The 26,434-nt window shown below is 39.2% G+C and overlaps 1 protein-coding gene across 28 annotated transcripts in view; it reads left to right on the top strand.

The window, feature by feature from the left end:
• The window catches only part of BMPR1B (bone morphogenetic protein receptor type 1B), a 448,735-nt gene that overhangs the window by 415,348 nt on the left and 6,953 nt on the right, over window positions 1-26,434 (top strand). For all 28 annotated transcript variants that reach the window (XM_070790866.1, XM_019962429.2, XM_070790868.1 and 25 more), the window contains 5 exons: window positions 3,764-3,860; window positions 5,259-5,397; window positions 13,060-13,252; window positions 14,259-14,556; window positions 23,880-24,055. In XM_070790866.1, the coding sequence (XP_070646967.1) occupies window positions 3,764-3,860; window positions 5,259-5,397; window positions 13,060-13,252; window positions 14,259-14,556; window positions 23,880-24,055 (903 nt within the window). The remainder of the gene's footprint in view (window positions 1-3,763; window positions 3,861-5,258; window positions 5,398-13,059; window positions 13,253-14,258; window positions 14,557-23,879; window positions 24,056-26,434) is intronic.

The following is a 26,434-nucleotide window of genomic DNA, read 5'->3' as shown; positions in this document are numbered from 1 at the left end:
AACCAATGAAACAACTCCCTTATTCTCCACAACACACATAGGTCAAATATATGATAGAATGCAAAGTTGAGTTGCAGAATTCTCCTTCTGACACATGTATTATACTTGTGGTAGTATAAACCACTCTGTGAGCCTGAGCTGAATTCCTTGACAAGGAGTAGCCTCAACATTTCTTGAAATGTGCAGCTTTTAACTTTTCTGGAAATTCTGGTTAACTTTGTATTGGAGGCATATGGAAGGAATGTAGAAATCATTTGTCTTTTTTAATCTGAATATAAAAATTCTTTCTTGACTTCCTTTGTTACCAGGAAATAAAATTCTAAACTTTTTCTGCAGGGAAGTGATTAGAATATTATTTCTTTGTTCTTATAGTGAATGTATTTCTAGATGTTACCATAAGATGGCATACCAATATATGAGGAAAATAGATTACAGTATTATCTGTTGACTAAAAACCTCTGACAAGACTATGCTTTTCAGGTACTTTTTGCTCTAGTAATAGAAAGATGTCTCCAATTTATCTGTGATTATAACATTGAGAACACACATAAGGATGTCTTCCAGCATGTGTTTCCAAGTCTTTCTAGCTATTTAGTTTTTTATTTCTTCTTGCAGTTATGAGCCATATTCTAGCCTTATGAAAACAGTCCTGGAATTTAAATAGCTGCAAACCAGTTAATTATCAGAGAGGAGACAAGTAGTGACAATACTATTTTGTTAGGAAACCGCTGGTGATTCTTTTTTGCCTCTCAGAGTGAACCAGACTTCCCTGGAGAGTTCTCCGATCTACTTCCCTGAGCAGCTGGAGTGACAGCCAAGTAGAAGCCTGCTGCCCTGGAGAGAATCGGGGGCTCTGTTCTTTCCTGATAGGTATCTGGTAGTGTTCGCCTTCTGAGACTCAACAGTGACATGAATGTTTACATTGTTAATGCCCTGAGCACAGGTAATGGCAGATTAAAACATGACTGGCGTGACCAACAGAAACAAAAGGTTTATTGATAAGGCAATAAATTCATGGCAGAAGACCAGGAGGCAGGTCTTGAGGCTCTAGGGCCTAGGGTTATTGGGGCAAAGAAAAGGAAAGTGGGAAGATAATGCTAGCCTTTTTTAAAACAGTGCTTGATGATAAGGAAAAATCCCTTAGATTCTTTCGATGTCATGGCTCTCATCAATCAGAAATCTGTTAAGATGAGTAATAACTATACTTTTCTTATAGCTCAGAGTATTCTGCATTTACGTAGAAAGTGAAAGTCGCTGAGGCTTTCTATATTTGTATACTGATAATATGTTGTGCTTATGTAGTTAGTTCTTCTAGTTCTGATAGAGTATCCAGGGATCTCTATGATTTTCTACAAAATCAGGACTTTTGCTTTCTTGTCCTTAAAACTGGAAATAGATTTTAAGTTGTTTCCAGTGCCATTATTTGCTCCATGGCATTTGCACACCTGCATTGTCAGTTGCTCTCTCACTGGAATGGGAACTCTTTAAGGGAGTGTTGGAGTCCTTTACCTGCACAGTTTTCCTATAAGACTGAAATTATTTCAAAATAATTAAGATGTATGTTCACATTGGTAAAAAAAAAAAAAAAAAAAAGAAACTGTTATAATCTTTTTAAAGGATATTTTGACAATGTGTATGATGAAACTTATATATCCTTCAACCTAACACTTGTATTTTTTAGAATCTAGATTAGGAAAATAATCATTGACATGTGCAATGATGTATGTGTAAGAATGTTCATCACAGAATTTTATGTATCACAGCAAAGATGTATTATAACAAAATCTTCCCAGTCTCCTAAATATACATCGTCAGAAGACTGACTTTCTAATTAGAATGTGTTTGTATGTATACCATGTAGTCTTTGAAACTCATGTTGCAAGAAAAATTTTATTGTTTTAGAAAATGTCTACAATATTATAAATGAAAACAATCTAGGTACAAGGTAATTATGATTTCCCCCCAGTTTTTTATGTGGTGAAATACACAGAACAGAAAGTTTTCCATCTTAATCACTTAGGTATACAGTTCATTGATAGTAAATATGTTTATGATGTTGTGCAGCCATCACCACCATCCATTTATATAGCTCTGTTTATCTTGGAGAACCAAAACTCTTACCCATTAAGCTGTAGTTTTCCCCAACTCTCTTCCCTCCTAACCCTTGACAGTCACCATTCTTCTTTTTGTCTTTATGATTTTGACTTCTCTAAGTATCTCATATAAGTGGAGTGCTCATCTTTTTATGACTGGCTTATTTCACTTAGCCTAATATCCTCGAGGTTCATTCATGTTGTAGCATCTGTCCAGAATGCCTTCCTTTTTAAGGCTGAACTACATCTTATGTAATATACCACATTTTGCTTATCCATTTGTGTGTCAGTGGACATGGTTCACTTCCATATTTTAGCTGTGAGAATAATAGAGCTGTGGGTTTATAAAGCATTTTTGTGAACTATTTTGCTCATGAAATTTTTTTGTTTGTTGAAATGAGACTGGAAAGACATATACTAAAATGTTAGTAGTAAGTTTTCTTTTTTCTTTTAGTAGTAAGTTTTCTAAGTAGTGAGGTGATGGCAGTTTTATTTATTTCAGTTAATTTGTGCTATTCAGTTTTTCTTCAGGGAATGTATGATGCTTTTGAATGAAAAAAGAAAGTTGCATTGAGTGGGATGAGGTCCCCAGCCAGAATGTTCAGGTAGCCGTACAATGAAAAGTGCATAGCACAGTTAGAAAACATCTTGTTTGTAGGTAACAAAAGTAATAAATTATAATACATGATACCTTTTAAAGTTAAGAAGCAGCAATGATTCTCCCAAGGATGGGTGGTGCCCTTAATCAGAATGGTGCTAATTCTGTTACTATGTAAGTGCACCTGGCTTTCAGTCAGTTTTGTCAGGGAAAAAAACGTATGTTCCAGAGACTACTGCATATAAAATCACCTGGGATGGTTGTAAAATAAAAATAAAATACTTTGAATAAAAATCTCTGGTGTTGAAGTCAGTAAAGCAGCATTTTTATAAAGCTCTTCTAGTCATTCTTATTTTTAGGAATTTTGAAAAATCATGCTATAAGTAAATCTTATTTGTGAAGAACTGGAATTAAAATAGCATGAATACTATTTAATAATTTGTTCTTTAAAAAGATCACACCATAATTCTTTGAGTAGGCACATCCATTCTTTTAAAAATTGATGCCATTTATGAAAAAATTAGGTATGTATTTTTGAAGGGCATCTTTGTTTAAAATATTGCACATCCGTGTATTCTGTTTATTTGCCAATATTTGAGGAATTATGTTCCTTTGTCTCCATCATAGGATTGCTTCGCTTTTTATGTACAATGAATAGAGATTCATTTTTTATCCAAATTTATGATGTAGAGTGCCCCAGAAACCACATGAGAAGAGTCTGGAAACCCATCAACTGGATCTGAAATAAAATACCTGCTTATATTTTAAGGGTATTGGTCCATTTACATTTATTTATATTCTGTGCTTTTATCCTGTGTCAAACCTGTTCCTTCCAAAGAGGAAGAAGTGCATACTCTTGAAGTGAGTGCCTGGATGAACAGTGATGCATGTTGCTCAAGCTCGTTTACTCAGATTTTGAGAGTATATATTTATTTCTTATCAATGAGCAGATTAAAAGAACCTCACATCTACACATAGAGGTTAGCAAGCAGTTTGAGGAAAGACTTGCTTCCTAATTTTTAAGTAAAAGTAATCTTGTATTATGCCTCTCTTTACTTCTATTTAATTTCAGATTTTGTTGACGGACCTATACACCACAAAGCTTTACTTATATCTGTGACTGTGTGTAGTTTGCTCTTGGTCCTCATCATTTTATTCTGTTACTTCAGGTAAGTTTCCAACACATGGATGTAGACTTTTGAGTTTATAAAATCATCCTCATACTGTTCTACCTGTTGATGTTTTTCATCACAGCTTTCCTTGACCTAATTAGATATTAGATTTCACTGACAGTATCAGTTACTGTTGATAATCATTTGTCCTAATGAAGTTATTAATAGATAGTTGTCTTATTTCTGCTTCAAATATCAAGACTACCCAGAAAAATTTCATCTCTAAGAAACTTATGGTAGCTAGGAAATTCAGCAACTAGTTGCTACTAACCTTTGATTCAAAGCAAGAAATGACCATGTTGACTTAGAATCACTTTAGTAATTCCTTATTTTGTAAGCTAACAGTATTCCCTTATTATCGAATGATTATAAAAGATAGCGTATTAATTATTAAGATAGACTATGTTCAGTTAGTAGATGTAGATTCGATCCATGGGTCAGGAAAATCCCCTGGAGAAGGAAATGGCAACCCATAATCAATATTCTTGCCTGGAGAATCCCATGGACAGAGGAGACTGGCAGGCTATAGTCCATGAGGTCGCGAAGAGTCGGACATGACTTAGCAAGTAAGCAGCAACATTACAAATTATTTTCAATCACCTAAGAACTCATTTTCTAATTTATGAAATATCAGGGACCTTTAAGTTCTTATCATTGCCCTTTTGTAATATTTATGTTCAGTTCAGTCGCTCAGTCGTGTCTGACTCTTTGCGACCCCATGAATCACAGCACGCCAGGCCTCCCTGTATTTAGGTTACTATTCTACAAATAAGAGTTGACTCAAATATCATCAATTCTAACTTAAGACATGATTATTGACAAAAGCTTTTAAAGTTTCGGTTTATCTATACTATCGCTTTATACGTTGCCTTTTATGAGAAAGTTACAATGTCTTTTGTAAACCAAAAATCTGCATCTTTAGCTAATTAGGGACCTTGTAAGAAAAGATTGTAGGGAAAGGATGTTAGAACTATCCTGGCGAAGGAAATGGCAACCCACTCCAGTATGTTTGCCTGGGGAATCCCTTGAACAGAAGAGCCTGGTGGCCTATAGTGCATGGAGTGGCAAAGAGTCAGACACGACTGAGAGACTACTACTACTATTGGAACTATATAAAATTGTTAATGGAATGTAGGCCGCTTGGATATATGCAATCAAAAGAAACAGAGAAAATTAAAGATGGTTTTGACTGAGTGAAAATTTGAAGTTTAGTTTAAAAAATAGGTTAGAACACTAATTATGACTTTGTGTTTTGGAAATCATAACTAAGGATGATATATATTGAGCATCTAATCTTGTATTTACGTGCAAAGATGAACCTGCCGTGGTTCTGCGTGTTCTGTCCCTGTCCTTGCAATCCCGTGTCTAACGTTTTCTTCCTTTGTGCATCTTCAGGTATAAAAGACAAGAAGCCAGACCTCGGTACAGCATTGGGTTAGAACAGGATGAAACTTACATTCCTCCTGGAGAATCCCTGAGAGACTTAATTGAGCAGTCGCAGAGCTCAGGGAGCGGATCAGGCCTCCCTCTGCTGGTATGAGAGGAACATACCTTGAATGTAAAGGAAATGTCAGTAACTGCTGGGTGTCATTTTACTGAAACGGATAGGGCAGTGGACAAAGGAAAGCGCTCTGCAGTCAGACATCAGATCTCAGATGCAGGGTTTCCAGATAACATTTTGACATATTGGGGGTGAGGTCATTGTTCTTTAATGTAAGTGTATGGTTACAATCCAGACCTCTGCGCTCTGATAAAGAGCAGATTAGAAAACATTCGACATGGGACCATCTTCCCTCTGTTTTCAGGAAGGATAATGTTACAGCACTTTGGCCTGGCTTTTGAAGGCAAAAGTATTACAACCAACTGGGATCTGAATACTTCTAAAAGGGAAGAAGGCTGCCTCTCAGCTGGAGGGTTTATGTTTCAGGGTGAAGCCCTGGCTTTTCCATTCAGGAGAGTTTTAATTTTCTGATGGTCAGCGCTGCCAACTTGGAAGAAAATATACAGTGAATCCAAGGCACTTGCTTTAATGAGAAAAGCATTTGGTTACTTTATGGACCATGCACAAAGATTGTTGGGACTTGAAATGGAAATAACAATGAGAAATATTTTCCTTTATAAACTTTATAAATTCTGAGATTGATTTTCCTAATGTTTATTGTCTGGTTCTGACTTTGGATGTCTTGTTTACTTGATTCTTTTGGTGACCTTTTATTTAGTACTAAAAGTAACTTAAAAATCTCAAGCCAAGAATTTATTTTATAACTCTTTTCCTTAGCATACAAAAAGCTGTATACATTTAACATATATAACTTGAAGAGTTTGGAAATAAGTAGGTGGCTCAGTCGGTAAAGAATCTGTCTGCAATTCAGGGGACCTGGTTTTGATCCCTGGGTTGGGAAGCTACCCTGGAGAAGAAAATGACAACTCACTCGAGTATTCTTGCCTGGGAAATCTCATGGACAGAGGAGCCTGGTGGGCTACAGTTCATGGGGTCACAAAGAGTTGGACACCACTTAGTGACTAAACCACCATACACCCCTGAAGCCATAACCACAGTCTAGGCCATAAACATATCCATCACCTCCAAAAGTTGCCTCCTGCCCCATTCATTATTATTATTTTATGATAAGAGCCCAGTGTAAGAGCTAACCTCTTTGCAAATTTTTTTAAGATTATAATACATATATATTAAATAGAGGTGATAGCTAATGCTACTGTGATAATCATATCTCATTATTTAAATATATCAAATCAGCATGCTGTATACCTTAAACTTTAAAAAAGTTATATGCTAAGTATATCTAATTAAAAATAAAATGAGTGTCAACTTTTTGCTTCAAACTAAGGAAAAAAGAATGCAACATTCCATTAGTAACTATAGGCACTGTGCTGTGTGGCACATCTCTGGGACTTATTCATTTTGCACAGCTGAAACTCTGTTCAGTTCAGTCACTCAGTCGTGTCCAATTCTTTGCGACCCCATGGACTGCAGCACACCAGGCCTCCCTGTCCATCGCCAACTCCCAGAGCTTACTCAAACTCATGTCCATTGAGTCAGTGATGCCATCCAACCATCTCATCCTCTGTCCTCCCCTTCTCCTCCCGCCCTCAATCTTTCCCAGCATCCGGGTCTTTTCAAATGAGTCAGTTCTTCGCATCAGGTGGTCAGACTCTGTACTCTTCAACTAATACCTCATTACCTGGAGGTAATACACCAGACAGAAAACCACTTGTGAAGTAGCTGTTATGACCAAACTGATGCTACTTAGGATATAAATCTTTTTTTAATGTAAAGTTCTTATCAAATTGCTTGACTTTTTATTCTTAGAATTTAACTGATATATAACAAATACCATTCTTACATTTAAAAATGTTTTATTACACTTCAAGTACAGATATTAAAATTCCCTTTGATATCAATCAGATACTTACACTCTTAGAATTGGAAACTACTGTCTTCCTCCTTCTAGCTCATCTTTCTCATTCCTGTGGCATTCTCTCTCAAATCTTTGACCTTGCCTCTTTCACTTTCCTGCATAACACACTCAATATCCAGTCATGATTGTGGGTCTTCTTTCTTAGCTTGATAAGCATAGCATCCTTCTCCTCCCACCTCTTCCCCACTGGATTCTTAAGCTCTTGCATCAGCCTTGAGTAATTGTTTTGAAAATACAACATGTTTTTTTTAGCTTTATTTTTTTAAATTTTATTTTATTTTTAAACTTTACATAATTGTATTAGTTTTGCCAAATATCAAAATGAATCCACCACAGGTATACATGTGTTCCCCATCCTGAACCCTCCTCCCTCCTCCCTCCCCATACCATCCCTCTGGGTCGTCCCAGTGCACTAGCCCCAAGCATCCAGTATCGTGCATCGAACCTGGACTGGCATCTCATTTCATACATGATATTTTACATGTTTCAATGCCATTCTCCCAAATCTTCCCACCCTCTCCCTCTCCCACAGAGTCCATAAGACTGTTCTATACATCAGTGTCTCTTTTGCTGTCTCGTACACAGGGTTATTGTTACCATCTTTCTAAATTCCATATATATGTGTTAGTATACTGTATTGGTGTTTTTCCTTCTGGCTTACTTCACTCTGTATAATAGGCTCCAGTTTCATCCACCTCATTAGAACTGATTCAAATGTATTCTTTTTAATGGCTGAGTAATACTCCATTGTGTATATGTACCACTGCTTTCTTATCCATTCATCTGCTGATGGACATCTAGGTTGCTTCCATGTCCTGGCTATTATAAACAGTGCTGCGATGAACATTGGGGTACACGTGTCTCTTTCCCTTCTGGTTTCCTCAGTGTGTATGCCCAGCAGTGGGATTGCTGGATCATAAGGCAGTTCTATTTCCAGTTTTTTAAGGAATCTCCACACTGTTCTCCATAGTGGCTGTACTAGTTTGCATTCCCACCAACAGTGTAAGAGGGTTCCCTTTTCTCCACACCCTCTCCAGCATTTATTATTTGCAGACTTTTGGATTGCAGCCATTCTGACTGGTGTGAAATGGTACCTCATAGTGGTTTTGATTTGCATTTCTCTGATAATAAGTGATGTTGAGCATCTTTTCATGTGTTTGTTAGCCATCTGTATGTCTTCTTTGGAGAAATGTCTGTTTAGTTCTTTGGCCCATTTTTTGATTGGGTCATTTATTTTTCTGGAGTTGAGCTATAGGAGTTGCTTGTATATTTTTGAGATTAGTTGTTTGTCAGTTGCTTCATTTGCTATTATTTTCTCCAATTCTGAAGGCTGTCTTTTCACCTTGCTAATAGTTTCCTTTGATGTGCAGAAGCTTTTAAGGTTAATTAGGTTCCATTTGTTTATTTTTGCTTTTTAAGATCCATGTCTTTGCAAATATGTCTTTCTGGAGAGTTCCTCAGATTATGCCCCATGTTTTTTCTCTGTGACAGATTAGACTGAGCCAGTTTGTTTAACTTATGTCATAACAGAAGTTTGCACAACCAATGCAGCAACCAATATAGCTTAAATGTTTAAAATAACATTGAAATTGGTATTAATGTACCTGTGTCTTTAGGTGGACTCACATCTCTTTTGAGGTGGAGACTACATTTTGTCACTTGGCATCCTGGGATGATTAAAGAGGCTGCTCAATTATTTATTTGTTAAAAAAAAAAAAGAAAACTTTCAACTCCCAACTTTTGGTATCTGTGAAAATACTATCTTATGTCTGTAATCTGGGTACCAAACAACAGTGTTTGGCTATTAACCATATACGGTTAAGAGCAGCCAGGTTTCCAGAGGTCCAGCGCTGGCCAGATTATGGCCTTTAAAGGATGATCTCATTTAATCCTCATAGCCGCTGTGAGGTGGTGTAGAAATGTATCCTGTATCACACATCAGGGGCCCAAGCCCACTGGGGTCAACCAGCTGGTCCATGGAGAAGCCAGGAGTCAAACCCGGGTGATCTACCTTTAGAATCTGTGCTCCCAGTGCTTGTGAGCCAAATGTTAAGTAAAATTAAGACCTGCATTCAATAACAACAGGATGGAAAGAAGGCTCCTATCACTCACTTGAGCGAAGGGAAAGCCTCGGTATTGTTTTAAGATTTGTTTTTTAAGATAAACAGTACAAAAATGTTCAGTAGTCTCTCTTTGTATTATGTGAGTGAGTATCTCACCTTAATTCCACTTTGTCATTTATTTCATTAACATAAAGGGAAAGTTCATGTCTTGTGTATAAACACATACTTGGAACTAATATTTACTAAGTGACTTTGTATATAAATCCTCTAAGGGAGGAATATCATAGAGTGGTTGTAAGAATTTTCCCTTATATATATATATATATATACACACACACACACACACACACACACACACACACACACACACACACACACACACACACACATACACACACACACACACATACAGACATATACAGACATATAAATATGCCTGGCATTTTGAATACCTGCATACTATGTATTTAATCAATAGTAACACTATTTATTTATACCATATTTATCTGACCTTGTAAAGGAACAAAAGGTGAAAAATCTGTCCAGTATGCAACATTACCATGGTCTTATTAAGCAGATATGTTAAACAGTGTATTTGTGTGTAGAGGTGTGTACTTTGTTAATTCAGGGACATAGAGCACAGAGGTTTCTAGGGTCCACATGGGCTTAATTTACCATTGGACACTATCAGATAACTGATCACTAGATAGAAAGACATTTCTAAAATAGTGATAACCCTTACAATCCTTACACAGTGAGTTGTCCTCACTTGACATGACATAATTCTTCTCTGTTTTGAATCACAATTATAATGATTGTATTGAGTTTGTATAATCTAACTTTCAAAATGGATATCTAAAGATGTCATATAGAAAGAAAGTTTGAGTACAGAAAGATCTGAAACATTAACTAAATCAAATAAAAATGCAAATAAATGACATAGTTAAAACATTTTTCAAAGTGTATTTTTGGGTCCGTAGATGTTATAATAAATCTCAAAAGAGAAGTATATTTTAAATTTCTGAATATAGTTTAGTGAGACTTTTCATTTTGAGATAAGTTGCTCCTGTTCTTGTGAACGTTGCCAATTTCATCTGTACTCTTATCAAATTCATTATATATGTCATCATTAGAAAAAAAGTGGACTTAAAACTGTTTATATTAGGGAATGATCTGTGGATTTACACAAGCAATGCTTTGTAACAACTGTAAATCAATAATACTTCTTTAATCAATGTAGGAAGTCTCCTCTCAGGCCAGTAGTTTAACTGCTTACAGGTGGCCCTCAGCTGCTCGGCGCTCTTGATGCTTCTGCTCCCTTGTTTGGGAGGGAAATGGACTGACTGTCTCCTGCAGGGCCTTTCGACTCCTAAAGGGAGGGAGGCTCGTCTAAGCGTACATTTGATGCCTCATTTCCTTCAGCCTGAGTGGCTTAACGGCATGTCAGCAATGCTTTTATTCTTTAATTCTTTTAGAGGAAAAGAAAAAGACTTTATCTTGTCCCCAAAAGCTTTCAGTCTGATATTAGTGCTGTTAATGATTCTGGCAAAGGATAGCATTACGTCTTGAATTGATGAAATCATTCATTAGACAAAAACAGAACCCATCCCAATTGGTAGACATCCGTGGTAGTCAGAATGCTAGCCCCCACAATGTCCATGTCCTTAGCCCTAAAATCTGTTGTTTTACAAGGCAAAGGGGAATTAAAGTTGCTCATCAGCTGGGCTTCCCTGGTGGCTCACATGCTAAAGTTGCTCATCAGCTGACCTTGAGATGAGATTATCTAGGTGAGCTCAGTATAGTTGTTGTTGTTCAGTCACTAAGTTGCATCCAACTCTTTGCGACCCCATGGACTAGAGCACACCAGGCTTCCCTGTCCTCCCCTATCTCCTGGAGTTTGCTCAGGTTAATGACAGTAGCTCATATATATAGTTAACTCAGTATAGTTACATGACCCTTAAAAGTATAAATACAGAAAGAAACACTTTAAATTTACTTAATGCAAAGCCTATCTCTGGGAAGAGTACATCCCAACTTTCTAAGCAGATCTTATGAGAGTTCTATGTTTGATTTTTTTATATCTCCCAAATTATGTAAATAGTCACCAACACTTAGCCCCTTTAGTCATGGTGTTTTTAAAAACTTAAGCACAGACTGAGTGCTGATCATGTGTAAAGAGACATTTAACCCCTATGCCGCTTGAGCCTCTTGTTTTCCTTCTGCCTGTCTCTGCTGCACTTCGTAATTCTTCAGAGCGCTCTCATAGCTTTGCTTTTTCCCCAGCTCTAATGGGCTGTTCTCCCTTTCCATTTTACATTTTTGGTTGTGACAGCCCTTCCACCTCAAAGCATAGTTTTCAGTGATTTCTTACTCCTTGCTTATGTTTCATTCTGTCTCCTACTCTTCACATTCATCACACATCTCACGCAGTGTGACATTCTGTATCTGATGTTTCCAGTATCTGTAATCTGAAGGTGTTAAGTCTATTTGGATTCTTCCTCTTGCCTCATTTGCAGTGGGTGTTTCCTTTTGTTTTAAGGCATTTACCCTGTGGGATCCTCTCTCTTTCCTTTCCCTCCCTCTATTTTCTTTCTTCCCTTCCTTCTCTCCCTCCCCTCCCCACCTTGGGGATTTCCTTTATTCCCTTGTGAGCCCAATAATGCATTACACTTTTTTGTTTCTTTTATTTTATCCATGACCAAGCTGTCGGGTGGCAGGAGCTCCTTCAGAGGCTCTAGTATCCTTCCATAGTAGTGGAGTGAAGCATATTCTGTAATAATTTCCTCAAGAGAGGATTTGTATTTGTTTTTGCCAGGAGCCATGGTGGTGGTGTGCTAGCAAACTAGGGCAAATTTGGTCCCATTCAGTGGTTCAGGCTTAATGCTAAAGCCCAGGGTTCGGTGTTTCTCATTTTAAAAGGGTCAGAGTTCATTGTCTAGATCTCAAGGCTGGTGTTATTCTTTGCCCAGATAGCAGCCTGGCATTTGTATATGCTGAATGCTCATCTAGCCCTGCGCTCTTCTTAACTCTTCCCTTCCTCTTTTCCTTCCTCTGCCTACACCTCCCGCTTAGAGATTTCCTCTGCGAGTGTTTCTGAGTGTGCCCAACAGTGCAGTACCTTTCTGTTTTGTTGTATGTTATCAAAGCATATAGTGGCATGGTTCCCTTCAGAGTATCTAGTGGCCCACGCTAGTGGTAGAAGTGAAAAGTATTCTTTTCTGCCAGTTACTGTGAACCCTTCAAGTGTTTTTCTCTGTGAAAATAATAATCAGTAAAATGAAATAATAATTTGGAAACAATACTTCAAGCACTCAAAACCAACAGTCTCAAATGTATATTTAAAAGAGGGCAACATAAATTAATAAGTAAAATTAATAAGTAAATAAAAATAACTTGTCTCACTAGTCTCCTCTGTCCATGGGATTCTCCAGGCAAGAATACTGGAGTGGGTTGCCATTTCCTCCTCCAGGGGATCTTCCCAACCCAGGGATCGAACCCGAGTCTCTTGTGTCTGCCGCATTGGCACACAGATTCTTTACCACTACTGCCACCTGGGAAACCCATATAAAGAAAAACTACTGGCTAAATATATTTTACATGCAATTGTTTTCTTCTCTGAAGGAAAAAATAAAACATTTTAAACAAATCTGTACTGCTGTGAATACACTAACAGTGTGTTGGGGGATTTAACAGGTCCAGAGGACGATAGCAAAGCAAATTCAGATGGTGAAACAGATTGGAAAAGGTCGCTATGGGGAAGTTTGGATGGGAAAGTGGCGTGGCGAAAAGGTAGCTGTGAAAGTGTTCTTCACTACAGAGGAGGCCAGCTGGTTCCGAGAGACAGAAATATATCAGACGGTGTTGATGAGGCATGAAAACATCTTGGGTGAGTATAAGTCTGTATTAGTGATGTTCAGGGTTTCCTAGCTTTCCTCGCTTTTTCTGTTAACATCTGCATATTAACTCATCTGTCTAGATCTGCTATGAAATATATAGACATTTTCTTTTTGGCCTGAGCCCAAGAATGTCATGCACGTCTAATGGGAGACCTCACAGGAGGAATGACGAAGGCACTTCTATGAATGGATGGTGGGCTTGAAATGAAACATGTTCAAATTATTTTTTTTTTTCTTCAGGGACAGCAAATGCAAATGCAACACCAAAATTTCTCAGATTTCTTAGGGATTTGAAGGAGCACATTTTTGTCTAAGTACTGTGAGGTTATGGGAATTTTATCTGCAGGGTTTATTTATATCCAGAGTTTATATTGAGAATTGATTTCCTTTTTAAGTTAGAAATGATCTAGCTGGATTATTCAAGTAGAAAGAGTGTCAGCTAATCCTGGAGTGTGTGCCTGTTTTGTAAACAGTGTCTTATGTGTAATTATAATACCATGAACTATTTACTGTTAACTTAGAAATAATTTAAATATCAGCTACTGATTGGAAAGGTATCCTGTCTTCAGATACAAATGCTTAGTGTTTCTCCACCCCTGCTGTTTTGGTTATCTGTGATGGGCTTCCCAGGTGGCTCAGTGGTAAAGAATCTACCTGCCAAGCAGGAGATGCAGGTTCAATCCCTGGGTCGGGAAGACTCCTTGGAGAAGGAAATGGCAACCCACTCCAGTATTCTTGCCTGGGAAATCCCATGGACAGAGGAGCCTGGTGGGCTACAGTCCATGGGGTCACAAAGAGTCAGACACGACTTAGGAACTAAATTGCAACAATGATGGGTATTAGTAATTTAATGCTCTCATAAGCACAATCAGAAAACCGAATGAGATGCCGAATAAAAGACACCTATGACAAAGGACGATCGTTGAAAAAATGAATTATCCTGGTAGTATTTAGAAAACACGTAGCTTCAACCCTTTTTGTCTTCTTTCCTTTTAGGCTTCATTGCTGCAGATATCAAAGGGACGGGGTCCTGGACACAACTGTACCTAATCACAGATTATCATGAAAACGGTTCCCTCTATGATTACCTGAAGTCCACCACCCTAGATACTAAGTCGATGTTGAAGTTAGCCTATTCCTCAGTCAGTGGCCTGTGTCACTTACACACTGAAATCTTTAGTACTCAAGGCAAACCAGCAATTGCCCATCGAGATCTGAAAAGTAAGAACATCCTCGTGAAGAAAAATGGAACTTGCTGTATAGCTGACCTGGGCTTGGCTGTTAAGTTTATTAGGTTAGTATCAAGGTAAACAAATGTACTTTTTATGGTTCTTTTCTATCATTTTTTATAGATGATGCATTTTGTCGCTCAGGGCTTCTAGGATATTTAGTGGAGGAGGAATGTTGCTAACTTTGACTTTTCCTGGAGGGGAAAAAGAAGAAACATCTTCTTTGCAACAAATAAACAGTGTTTGGGTCAGTTCTATTGTTTCTAAGCTTATCAGTGACCTGACTTCAAGACATTGTTCACGTAGGTTTGAGCTGTCATGAATCTGTTAAGAAAAGAAGTTGCTAATGCCTGGGATTGTGTGCTCAGAATTCTGCATAACATTTGTTAGGTAGGAAGAGGTTTCAGGAAAGAGCTACAATTATGTAGTGATAAAGGCATTTTTTATGTGTTATAAGAAAGATAACTTGCAGAGGTATTCCATGAGAAATGTTAGAAATGAATAAGCAACACAGTGCCAGTATTCAGCACTGCAGCTTCTGCAGGATGGGCAAGAAGAATGCCCATAGCTGGGGTTCTGGTTTGCTTACCTTTGTTGTATTCATGGCAGCTCCTTTATCGTGTAGGATTTAATTAGAAAGATGATTCTTCTGCTTTGAAAACAAAACGAAATGAGTTTGCAAACTACAAGAAAAGAGGGATCATCTTATACCTGCTTTTTAAAAATTCAGTTTAGGCCCAGCTTTTATTAAATTATTGGACCTTATTATGGATTTTTTCCCCCAAAGAGACTCTGTAGAATATGGAGAAGGACATAAAGGAAAAGCCAAGACAAAGAATAAAACTGACGAGAAAGGACTAAGGGATTGGTATTTTCACCCAGAAGTAAAGATGGAGAGGTGATAAAATGATAAATCCTAAATATATAAAGGTCTTCACCAACTGGGGAAGGTAGAGGGTAGCAAATTGAAGTCCTTGGTCTTTAAAAACAAAGCAGGAGGAAATGCTTTGGACTGTAGATTCAAGTTAGAAATATGAGCTCCTGCTAATAAAGATGATTTGAATCTTCTCTCTCTTCTGAATTCTTTTTTCTGACCTACACCCTTTTTTAAGTCTCATCTACCACAGGGAACTTTCCATGATGCTTCTTAAATTGCCAGCGTTTCTTCTTCCCTCCCTGTGAAATTTCTCAAGAGTTCTAAAGAGTAATTTGCTTTCACAGTCCAGCAGTTCATGGTATTTGCAGTTTGGCTGCTGCTCCGTCTCTTCTGAAGCTCCTTTACTGAAGGACAGCATGGATTTTGTCACCAGAAGCCTTTTTTCCCATCGGCCCACCTCCCCTGTGCCCACACTTTTCTTGCTCCTGTGTTCCTAGTGTGTTTATTCCAGGTTCTCCTCCTTTCTCTCTGTGGGTTCTGCTCTCTTTTTCTTAAGCATTTTTCCACTTCTCAATATCATGCTGCACATGCTGTCTCTCCCCATTTCCCAGTTTTGGTGGATCCATTCTAAAGTGTGAGGCTCGTTCCCTTTGTTCCTTAAGATTGCTCAGTTGAATGAATTCTGTCTCCATGATATTCCCACTGGAACTGGGCCAGCTGGGGGCCTCCTACCATTTTTCTAGATTCTGGAGTAAAGCATTTTGTAGTTATTTCCTCTTCCCAATTTGTCTTTTACATACTGCTGCAAGATATACTTTCTTGAAGCATAATTTTGGGCATCATCGTAATTTCATCATTTGCTCTGGCTTTGGGTTAAAATGTAATTTCTCTCACACCTCTGAGTGTTTTTAATACGCTTTTATCTTTGTCTGAATACCAAATATCCTCTCCTTTATTTTAGTAGCTACTACTTCATAATTTTATCCTTTAGAACCCCTATTATCATTGCCTTACAAGCCTGGCTTTCAGTGAGTTTCTGTTGTATGGTCATCAGTGACTGCTTTTCTGTCATTGTCACTGGAGACAAAGTTCCATGAAGGTAGATACCATGTTTTTCTTAAATTTACATCTCTAGTCTTTCCTTGGTGCTCATTATATAGGGGTTGCTTCAAAATTTTGTATAAAGCTTAAATGAATGATTCCATATGGACTATGGGATGAAGGGAAAAAGCATTTTTTTTTCCTCTTATCTCCAGGGATTTTTCACACGCTGAATTAAATATACCTTTCTATTTTTATGTCCAATTTATATGGACATAAAACTCTCCAATTTATATGCTTTATTTTGCAAGGCTGAACTTATTTGTGTGTTTTCCATGTATACTCCATGTTTGCTACTGGTTTGCTTTTGGCTAGACAGCATATGGCACTCCAGTACTCTTGCCTGGAAAATCCCATGCACGGGGGAGCCTGGTGGGCTGCCGTCTCAGGGGTCGCACAGAGTCAGACACGACTGAAACGACTTAGCAGCAGCAGCAGCAGACAACATATAGCTTGGAATGCCCTTGCGTCTCCATGTTACTTAATCCAGTCTCAGAGTTACCTCTAAGTCACTTTACTCATCCCCCAGGTAGGAAGGATGACATCATCTCTTCTACTCCCGTGATAATTTTCTGACCCTTGCCTGCCTGACCCTGTAATTATTTTAGTGCATGCCTCATCTTACCCTCCTCTTCACTGGGCATCTTGAGAGTCCATGTTGTTATGTGATGTTTCTCATTTGACATGACATAGTGAGTTACCCATTAGAGATATTATTTTGAATCAGTACTTATTGGCAGTATCAAAGTAATTAAGAACTCATTGTCTTAATAGACCTTAAAAAAAAACCAGGAAAATGAGTATCTATTATATTTCTGAAACTTAGTTCTGCTTAATGGGAATGAACTAAATGAACTCTCAAATTTCATACAAACCCAGACATAAGCAGTGGAAGGAAATACATTAAGGGATAATTCAGAGATTTATTTGGCATATATTGACTGTTTAATGGAGAGAGGAAGGATATGAGGATACTAGCTCAGATGAACAACTTCAATAGCTATCGCAAAGACCTCATATGGCTAACTAGCAGCTGTGGGATCATTTACCACCCTGGGCCTCAGTTTCCTTTATATTAAATGGATGTTGAATTTGGTAATTGGAAGTCCTTTTCATGTTTTTATTTCATATGTTTCAGAGGAACTTTGGTCTTCTCAATTTTTGAGCCTCACTTTTAAACCTTGCTGTACACAGTTCTTTGGTTTTCACTCTGCCCGACTTTCCTGTTGCGGGGGAGTATGAAGCATATGTGCACAGATATTTACAGCATTGTACTACAAGTGGGGTCAAAGCTAACTCAGTGTTGAGTTCTCAAACTTCACATGTGAACTTCCTGTGAGAACTTAATCTTTGCTGTGGTCTCTGTGTGCTAAGTGTTCTCTCAGGCTTTTAAATCATTTTGGGGAGGTTTCCAGTGATGTTTGGAGAAGGAAATGGTAACCCACTCCAGTATTCTTGCCTGGAGAATCCCGTGGACAGAGGAGCCTGGTGGGCTGCTGTCCATGGGGTCTCACGGAGTCAGACATGGCTGAAGCGACTTTGCATGCATGCATTGGAGAAGGAAATGGCAACCCACTCCAGTATTCTTATCTGGAGAATCCCAGGGACAGAGGAGCCTGGTGGGATGCCATCTATGGGGTCGCACAGAGTCGGACGTGACTTAGCCGCAGCAGCAGCCAGTGATGTTCACAGAGGGTGGACAATGCGTTAGAGGTTTCCTGCTCACTTAACTTCTTTATGCTGTATTGTTTTCTTCGTGCACACTCTTGAAAATGATGTAAGTGCTGATGCATCTCATCAGCCGAAGGGAGATGGAATCCGGGTGATGCCACGAGAGACACTCCCATTAACCTTAATCTCTCGGGATAAGAAAACAGTGAAACGTGGAATCTCATGAAGGAACTTACAGAGCTTTCCACCCTGCCCTCTGGAGGATCACACAGCCCCTCTGGTACTTCAAGGACAGAATGATATGTTTTCTTAGTGAGGGAGTAAGTCCTGCCTGGCTTATGGCCTTTCAGGTATTATATTTTATATAGAAAGCCTACAGTGAAGACTGGGCTGTAACACACATCTCCAGATTGATGCCTGCCCATTTGTCCAAGTGCAGAGGAGATGGAGAGTCTGGCCCAGAAGGTTCTCAGTGTTCTTTGTCTCTCAGTGACATACACACCACTGCTTCTGGTGTGTATACTTAGTGGTTTTCAAAAAAAGGGACATGGTTAAGTCACAGACCAAGCATGAGTGGCAGCACGCCCAAGCAGGGTTTCTGCAGCCTCATCCACCTTCTTGAAGAGTTTCCATGTCAAGCTTCTCTTTCTAAGAAACCCTGAGATGTCTCAGGGTTTACTCATAGGAGCAGTGAATTCTGTTGGTGCTGCAGAAAACCCTTCTCGTTGGTTAACATCTGCCTAGGCAGAGCTCAGTTCAGCAAGTCAGTTCAATAGCTATTTGCAAGATACAATAGGAGAGATGAAGGATGTGCATAGTCCCTTCTTCTATGAGAATATTTCATGCTTTGAAAGGTCATTTTTGTCTTTCTAACAAGTGTTCAGTATTCTCTGCTGTGGTTCATGTGTGGTTAGTTTCTTGCAAGAAATGTGTGGTAACATTCCTTGAAAGAATCTCTGCTTATGGATTCATAATTAGAAGTTTAATTAATATGAAAAAAATTAAGGTTAAGATAGATATTATACTTTTAAATACCTGCTTTATTCCCTGCCATCAAAATAAAATTCTTTCTGTCCTTTTTCCAGTGCATGAGACCCAAGAGTTTAAGGCACACCCTGCTCCACTGAGTTGGAAGGGTGCTCAGGTTCATTCTCTGGTCTCTCAGGATCCTGGAAGGAGGCCCCACTTCCAGCCTTTCTGCATCCACAAGGACTCTGATTCTTTTCCTCAGTTCTACCAACACCTGAAGTCTACACGCCGCTGTAGACACCAGTATTGGGCCACCGCAGGCAGCTGCCTGGGCACAGGCAGTAAGAGGCTGCCCGGTTTGTAGACAACATAACCCATTAAAATGATCTCCGTGTGCGGAAGTTCTAAACAGTGTCAGTGATAAGATGCCCTCTCCCAGGAGAGGGCCTCACCTCTACCATCCTCTCCTTAGTACATATAGCCTTCTTGCACCTTCAGAGAGAAAAGCCTTGGTCTTGTATCTTTTTCTTCTTCTATGTCTGTCTGTCTGTTTGCGTTTTCCCCACCCCTCTTCTCTCCGACACACACACACACATACACACCCTAAGTCATCTTTGCTTTCCTCCCCAACCTGGAGTAGTTTCCTTGAAATCTCTCACTTGCTTTGTGGCCCCAAATAAGAGGTGCTGCATCCATCTCTTCTTGCCAAACTCTTCTCTTGGCCCTCCCATCCTCCACGGAAAAGGAAAGCAGGGGATGGTGAGGCCACCTGCCCTCGTCTGCTTCTTTCTCTCTCCTGGGGCCTTTCCTTCAGGTACTCATACCTGTCCTTAAAGATCTGCATCTCGTCCTAACGCTGGGCCTGGGGAAGAACCCCTCTGATTGTACTTCCTGTCCCTTCTGCTTTCTTTGCTTTTGCTGCCCCAGTGCTAAATCGCTTTAATTTCTCTTTGTGACCTTGAAGAGGAATACAAGTTCCATTTTTCTCTCCCCTTATTTGGAAACAGCTAAGATGATGTGACTGAATACCTGGGAGAGAAATGTAGTTTAATTACTTTCAACTAGGAAAACCCTCCTGAGGCAAAAGGGACAGAGCCGGATGTCTTGGAGAAACTAATACTTTATAATGTTGGATGGAAATTACTTATAATAAGTATGTTTGTTCTTTAACATATAGTGCTGAAGGCTTTTGCCATTGGGTTGATAGTCCTGTACAAAATTAATTTGCTGAACAAAATGCAATTTATCTTTCTACATGGCTGCAATGTTTCATTTTATGGCCTATGTATAATAGAGATTTTTAAGTTTTTCTTTAAATCATACATAGAAAAGTTTACTATTAAAAAACCTTTTCCTTCTTTCATTTAAAGTGTATTCCCTACTGCCATGTGCAAGACACGTGGTGAATGGAGACGGAGTGGAGACCTGCTCTTTAGGGACAAACCCAATGATTATGATGTCATTCAGGGCTCAGAGGAGTTTACAGTCTTTGGTTGGAAGATGAATATTCATTGAGATGCCACAAAGGAGAATATTTATTCAGGTTCTTCTAGGGGAAGATATTTATTCAGCTCTCCCGGGGGAGATAGTTATTCCAGCGCTGGTGGGAGGGCACTTAGGATGGAGAGCGCAGGGTGGGAGAGGGACAGTAGTGGCTAGGGTACTATGTAAGTAAGGAGATGGTTTTGGAGCATCTGATGGACAAGCAAAGTCCTCGACCGAGTGTTTTTTCCATGTTTGAGGGAATGAGAGTCTAGAGAACTATAAATAGTCTGGCCATCACAAATCCTAAATCTGTTATCCTCCAGTACCAATTAGTTTTTAGTTTTCCCATAGATGTCTCCATGCCACGCATTCTGTTAGCCCTTCTTGACCTCCCAAATCCAACTAAAAGATTAAGGACTAAGTATAAGAATGGAAAAGAATTATCTAAAATCGTTACCAACTGAGGTTATGAGAGTATGCCTTTGGCCTAAATGTACTCCTGTGGGGCCCATGTTCTTGGTTTTCTTTCCCAGAACATGTTCTGGCAGATGATTTAAGCCGTTCGCCGTCTTCTTTCCATCTGCAAACCCCCGTGCTCGTTTCTCTGCACAGAACCCAGAATCCTCTGTCCAACCCAGCACTGGTTTCCCCCAGTGGTTCAAGGTCATAAACTATAACACACACAGGTTACACAATAATGAAGAACCCGCTGTGTGTTCACATGAGAGGTGTCAGTGGGTAGAAGAGGAGGAGAGAAATTGCTTTATAATTGAAGGGGGAGCCTCTGTGGCATCTTTGACATCTGTTATTTTCCCACATTATCATTCAGCCTCTTCTCTTTTGTGTTCCTTACTATGTACTCTTTAGGTACACGGGTGACCTTTTTCTATTATGTCCTGCTGATAAATACCGTGATTCATATTTTATACTCTTTCTAGCCTTAGAAAAAAGCCTAGAGCACTGAGACCTACATTCTTTTTTTTTTTTTTTTTTCATTTAAAAAAATTTCCTTTAACTGTTATTTTAGGAAAATGGGCTCCTTCAGAGTTGTTGCTTTTAAAAGATCTCGAGGGGCCTAATGAGTATCCTAGTGACACATCTGGTGAAATAGCTTTAGCTAAAGAATTTTAGATGGAAACTAATTTTAAATGGTAGTAAGAATGAAGCTTTATAAGTTTTAGTAAATGTTAACAGTTTTGCGATCTACAGCGGGATAACTGCCACCCTTCAGATTTTCCCAATGACACTGTGTTTTATGTTTTTGAAGATAGAGATTGAGGCAGTAAGATCCGACCCCAAGCTGTTTTTTTTCTTCCCCCAAAGCCACTGTGTGGTGGTGGTTGCCCAGTCGCTCAGTCCTGTCCACCTCTTTGCCGCCTCGTGGACTGAAGCACACGAGGATCCCCTCCATTATCTCCCAGAGTTTGCTCAGACTCATGTCTACTGAGTCGGTGATGCCATCCAACCATCTCATCCTCTGCCACCACCTTCTCCTTTGGCCTTCAATCTTTCCCAGCTTCAGGGTCTTTTCCATTAAGTCTTCCCTTTGCATCAGGTGGCCAGAGTATTGGAGCTTCGGCATCAATCCTTCCAATGAATATTCAGGGTTGATTTCCTTTAGGCTTGACTGGTTTGATCTCCTTGCAGTCCAAGGGACTCTCAAGAGTCTTCTTCTGAAACACAATTTGAAAGCATCAGTTTTTTGGTGCTTAGCCTTCTTTATGGCCTACCTCTCACATCTATCCATGACTACTCGAAAAACCATAGCTTTGACTTTACAGACCTTTGTTGGCAAAATGATGTCTCTGCTTTTTAATATGCTGTCTAGGTTTATCATAGCCCTTCTTCCAAGGAGCAAGCATCTTTTAATTTCATGGCTGCAGTCACCCTATGCAGTGATTTTGGAGCCCAGGAAAATAAAATCTGTCACTGCTTCCATTGTTCCTCTTCTGTTTGCCTTGAAATGATGGGACTGGATGCTATGATCTTAGTTTTTTGAATGTTGAGTTTCAAGCCAGCTTTTTCAGTCTCCTCTCTGACCCTCATCAAGAGGCTTTTTATTTCCTTTTCACTTTCTGCCATTAGAATGGTATCATCTGCATATCTCAGGTTGCTGATATTTCTCCCAGCAATCTTGATTCCAGCTTGTGCTTTGCTAAATTTGCTGTTGTCTGTGATGCAGTATGATGAACAGTGTGGTATTTGATATATGCAGCTGTTTTCTGCATTGAGGAAAAAGAACAAACATATCAGTGGTTGAGAGTGAGTGAAGTCTGATGAAAAGAAAAAGAAAAACTCTTGGGAATCAAGAGAAAGGAAGGTTTATCACAGATTTTCTAGAGACTTCAGGTTAATCATGAGGTTTTTTTGTTGTTAATCTTTTCTGTTTTGCAGTTGATTCATCCATCAAAACAGGGGTTCATTGCTCCTTATTTCCACTAGTTTCTTTTGAGCTGTGGGACTTGTTGAACTCGTGATGCGTGCTTAGCATTGTGCTGGAAGTGATGTTACATGTCTCCTCTCATTAATTGTCAGCTTCTCACGCAATCATAGTTTGGCAGATTTGCAAAGTGGGTTCACAGCTCCGGCTCCAGCTCACTGCACTGAGACCATGGTTCCCACATGCCAGCCTGCAGATGACTGTCCTTCCATCAGGAATTTTCTCCCTGTCTATGCAGAATAATAATAATTAATAGATCATGTTGTGAAATCGTCTGGAAGCTAAAGATAATATATTCAGTTATTTTCCTTTTTATTAAAAAATACATGTTATTTGGTTTATGAAATAATAGTGCTAGTAGAAATCCTTTTTATAGGTCTCTGCTTATCAAAGTAAAACCTTTGCAAATCTTCGTTGATTCCTCTCCTCCTGTCCCTTCTTACTTGTTTGTAGCTGCAAAAGCCTTCCAACACTTGGCTTAAGAAATACTGTCTCAAATAAACCAAATTCACATGTGCATCTGCCAGTTTTAAGGGCTAATATATGAAGGGATGGACGGTGATTTTGACATTGAATAGGTATTTATTCATAGCAATAATGTAGAGTTTACACTGATCTTGTGGCAGTGCTATCTTACATGTTGTAGCTTCATTCTGCTTGTCATCTTCATTGGGTTTTGACCTGGGATTATTGAACTTTTGGCAAGAAATTTTTTAGGGAAACGTTACGCCTTGAAAGGATATCCTTTCTCACCTTTCACTAAAGCACCGAATTAGGAATCCCCCGACGTGTCATTCATTGGTCCTCTTCAAAGCTGATAGCGCTTTGCCTGCCTTTCTCCTTAGTGACACGAATGAAGTTGACATACCACCCAACACTCGAGTTGGCACCAAGCGCTACATGCCTCCAGAAGTGCTGGATGAGAGCTTGAATAGAAACCACTTTCAGTCTTACATCATGGCCGACATGTACAGCTTTGGACTCATCCTTTGGGAGGTCGCTAGGAGATGTGTATCAGGAGGTAAGTGACAGTGATACTCCTGGAGCTGCTGCAAATCCTTTCTCTCTGGTCAGAAATCAGAGTTATTGCATTGTTTACTAAATCAGATTTGATTTGATTTTCTCCTGTATTTCTGTTGATGCAATCACAGTCCTCCCAAACCATGGGATTTAACATCTTAGAACGGTCTTCGCCACCTTCCCTCTGCCTGCTACTACTGCTGAGTCTCTTTCAGGCACACTGCCAGCTTCCTCTGGCCTTTTCAGAGCTCACCCCCTTCTACCATGTATATTGTCTCCTTTCTCTCCTGAGCTTTTCCTCCAGCAGGTACTCCATCAAGTCAAACCCCCTTTCCTACCCCTTCCAGCTTCTGGCCTCACCCCGAACATCAATGGCCCCTTCCCTGTGGCTTCCTCTGTACAGATGAAGGGAGACACATCAATGTGGGGGGACACCCCTTGTTTAAGCCCCTAATTCTTGAATTTCTATGATACGTCCTCATAAATGAGCTTGAAAGCATCAGTTTGTATCAAAAGGAAATTAAAGCATAAAAGTGTCATTATTGTTCATGATAACTTTTCTGTAAACATAAGGATTCCTTAGTAAAACTAAGAAAAGATTTTTTTAAATATTCAGAGGTAATACTTTGTAGTGTTTCGTTTATTGCTGCATAATTTGCTCTCGGCAGATTTGAACATCTTTTAGGTGAGGAGCTGAGTTGCAGGCTTTTCCGTATCAAGTGCCCTGTTTATGCCTCTACTTTTGGTTGTGCTGGTTCAGAAAGTAACATTGCTGCCTTTCCTCAGGATGGCTGGTTCCTCACTTTCTCAAAAATTTGAGCTTATCCAGGGATCTGAGAGAGCAGCAGGCGCTTAACTAGTACAGGGATTTTTTTCTTGGACCTGCCATTTATTTGTGAACCTTTGATGCGTTACTAAATTTTTCTTTGTTTCTGTTTCCTTATTGTCAGAAGGACGTGAATGATTGTATCTACCTCAGATGGTTGTTGTGAGGTTTCAATGATTGTAAAAAAGAATTAAAACTGCCTGGTGTATAAAGAGCACTCAGTACACGTTAGCTATTATTTTTACTTTTCATTTTGGTTGGTAGAGACTTAACTTACGTTTAGAGTCATATTTAAATACGAAGGAGAAACAACAGATCAACAGGTATTCATACTTTCATAGAAAGATCATCTTCAATGATGCGTTCTAATCACTCTGGGAACTCTGTGCCTCGTGTAAGCAGTTAAAAATAGAAAACTTTCCCTCTGAAATAAGAGACGTCTTTAGGTCAAAAGGAAAGCGAATGCAGGACAAGTTTCCTAAACAGATATTTTATAAATCTCCTTTTGTAATTATGATTTCATGCTTTATTAAGAGTAAACGAGTCTGTTTTTGAATAATATGCTTACACTTATTTTTTTATTAAGATAGGTTTACAGAAGTTAAAGGAGTAGTAGAGTGTAGATTACTTTTCTAATTATGTTTTCTTGAACATCTAAAAGTGAATAGGGCTACAAGAAGCCTTTATTTGAAAGCTTGTGTGCAGGAATACAGGAGCCAGGATTCTCTACTTAGGAAACAAGCCAACCTTATGTAGACAGCAGAGTATTAGTTGCTTTTCTAGGGCTGTCTTTGCCTGTGGGGGTTAGAGAGGTACTAACATGTTCCCTTATCTCCATATGAGATTGATGTATATTTGTCAGAAAGACCCGGCTCTGTCTAAGACCAACTGTATGGCATCGGGCAAGTTACTTAATCTTTCAAAATCAGCTTTACTCATCTGTATAGTGCTATCTTATAAACATAGTTTTGAGAATCTAATAAGATAAATTATAACATATACTATTCACGCCTTGCAGATCATAGACTCTCAGCAGATGAGTTTCTTTGCTCTTCCAGAGGAGACAAGCACAGAGATTCTGTTCTCTAACATTCTCCTTTGTGAGGATATTGGAAATTTGGGGTTTATCTTTCTAGTCTGGATACTTCTGGGTGAAGCAGACATATCCAGGTATAGGCCTTTCAGACTTTGGGAGAAAAGAGAAATTTTTGAAGTTTCAGACACAAAGGCAGCAGTTGTGGAAAATTTTGATAATGCTATTGCGTGATAAGGAGAGAGGAGTAAGGCCTAGAGCGCAAAGACAGACTCCTGTGAATTGATAATTTTGTGTGGTTGGCTCTGTGTCTGTGGTGGCCTGTACCCCCACCCCACCACCATGCATCCGTCCAGCCAGGTAAGGCACCAGCATTAGGCACCAAGGAAAATCTGAGCTGAATGAGATCAACAGCATCCTCGCTTAAGATTTCCAGAACCATCATTTTGAGGATTAGGAAGGGAGGAAGAATGGGAATGAAATGAGCATCTCCTGTCCAGGAGACCTTTGCTTTCATTGTC

The sequence above is a fragment of the Bos indicus genome, chromosome 6, assembly GCF_029378745.1.
Source record: "Bos indicus isolate NIAB-ARS_2022 breed Sahiwal x Tharparkar chromosome 6, NIAB-ARS_B.indTharparkar_mat_pri_1.0, whole genome shotgun sequence".
NCBI lineage: Eukaryota > Metazoa > Chordata > Mammalia > Artiodactyla > Bovidae > Bos > Bos indicus.
Note: the sequence above shows the minus strand (reverse complement) of the source record. Positions and strands in the feature narration are given on the sequence as shown.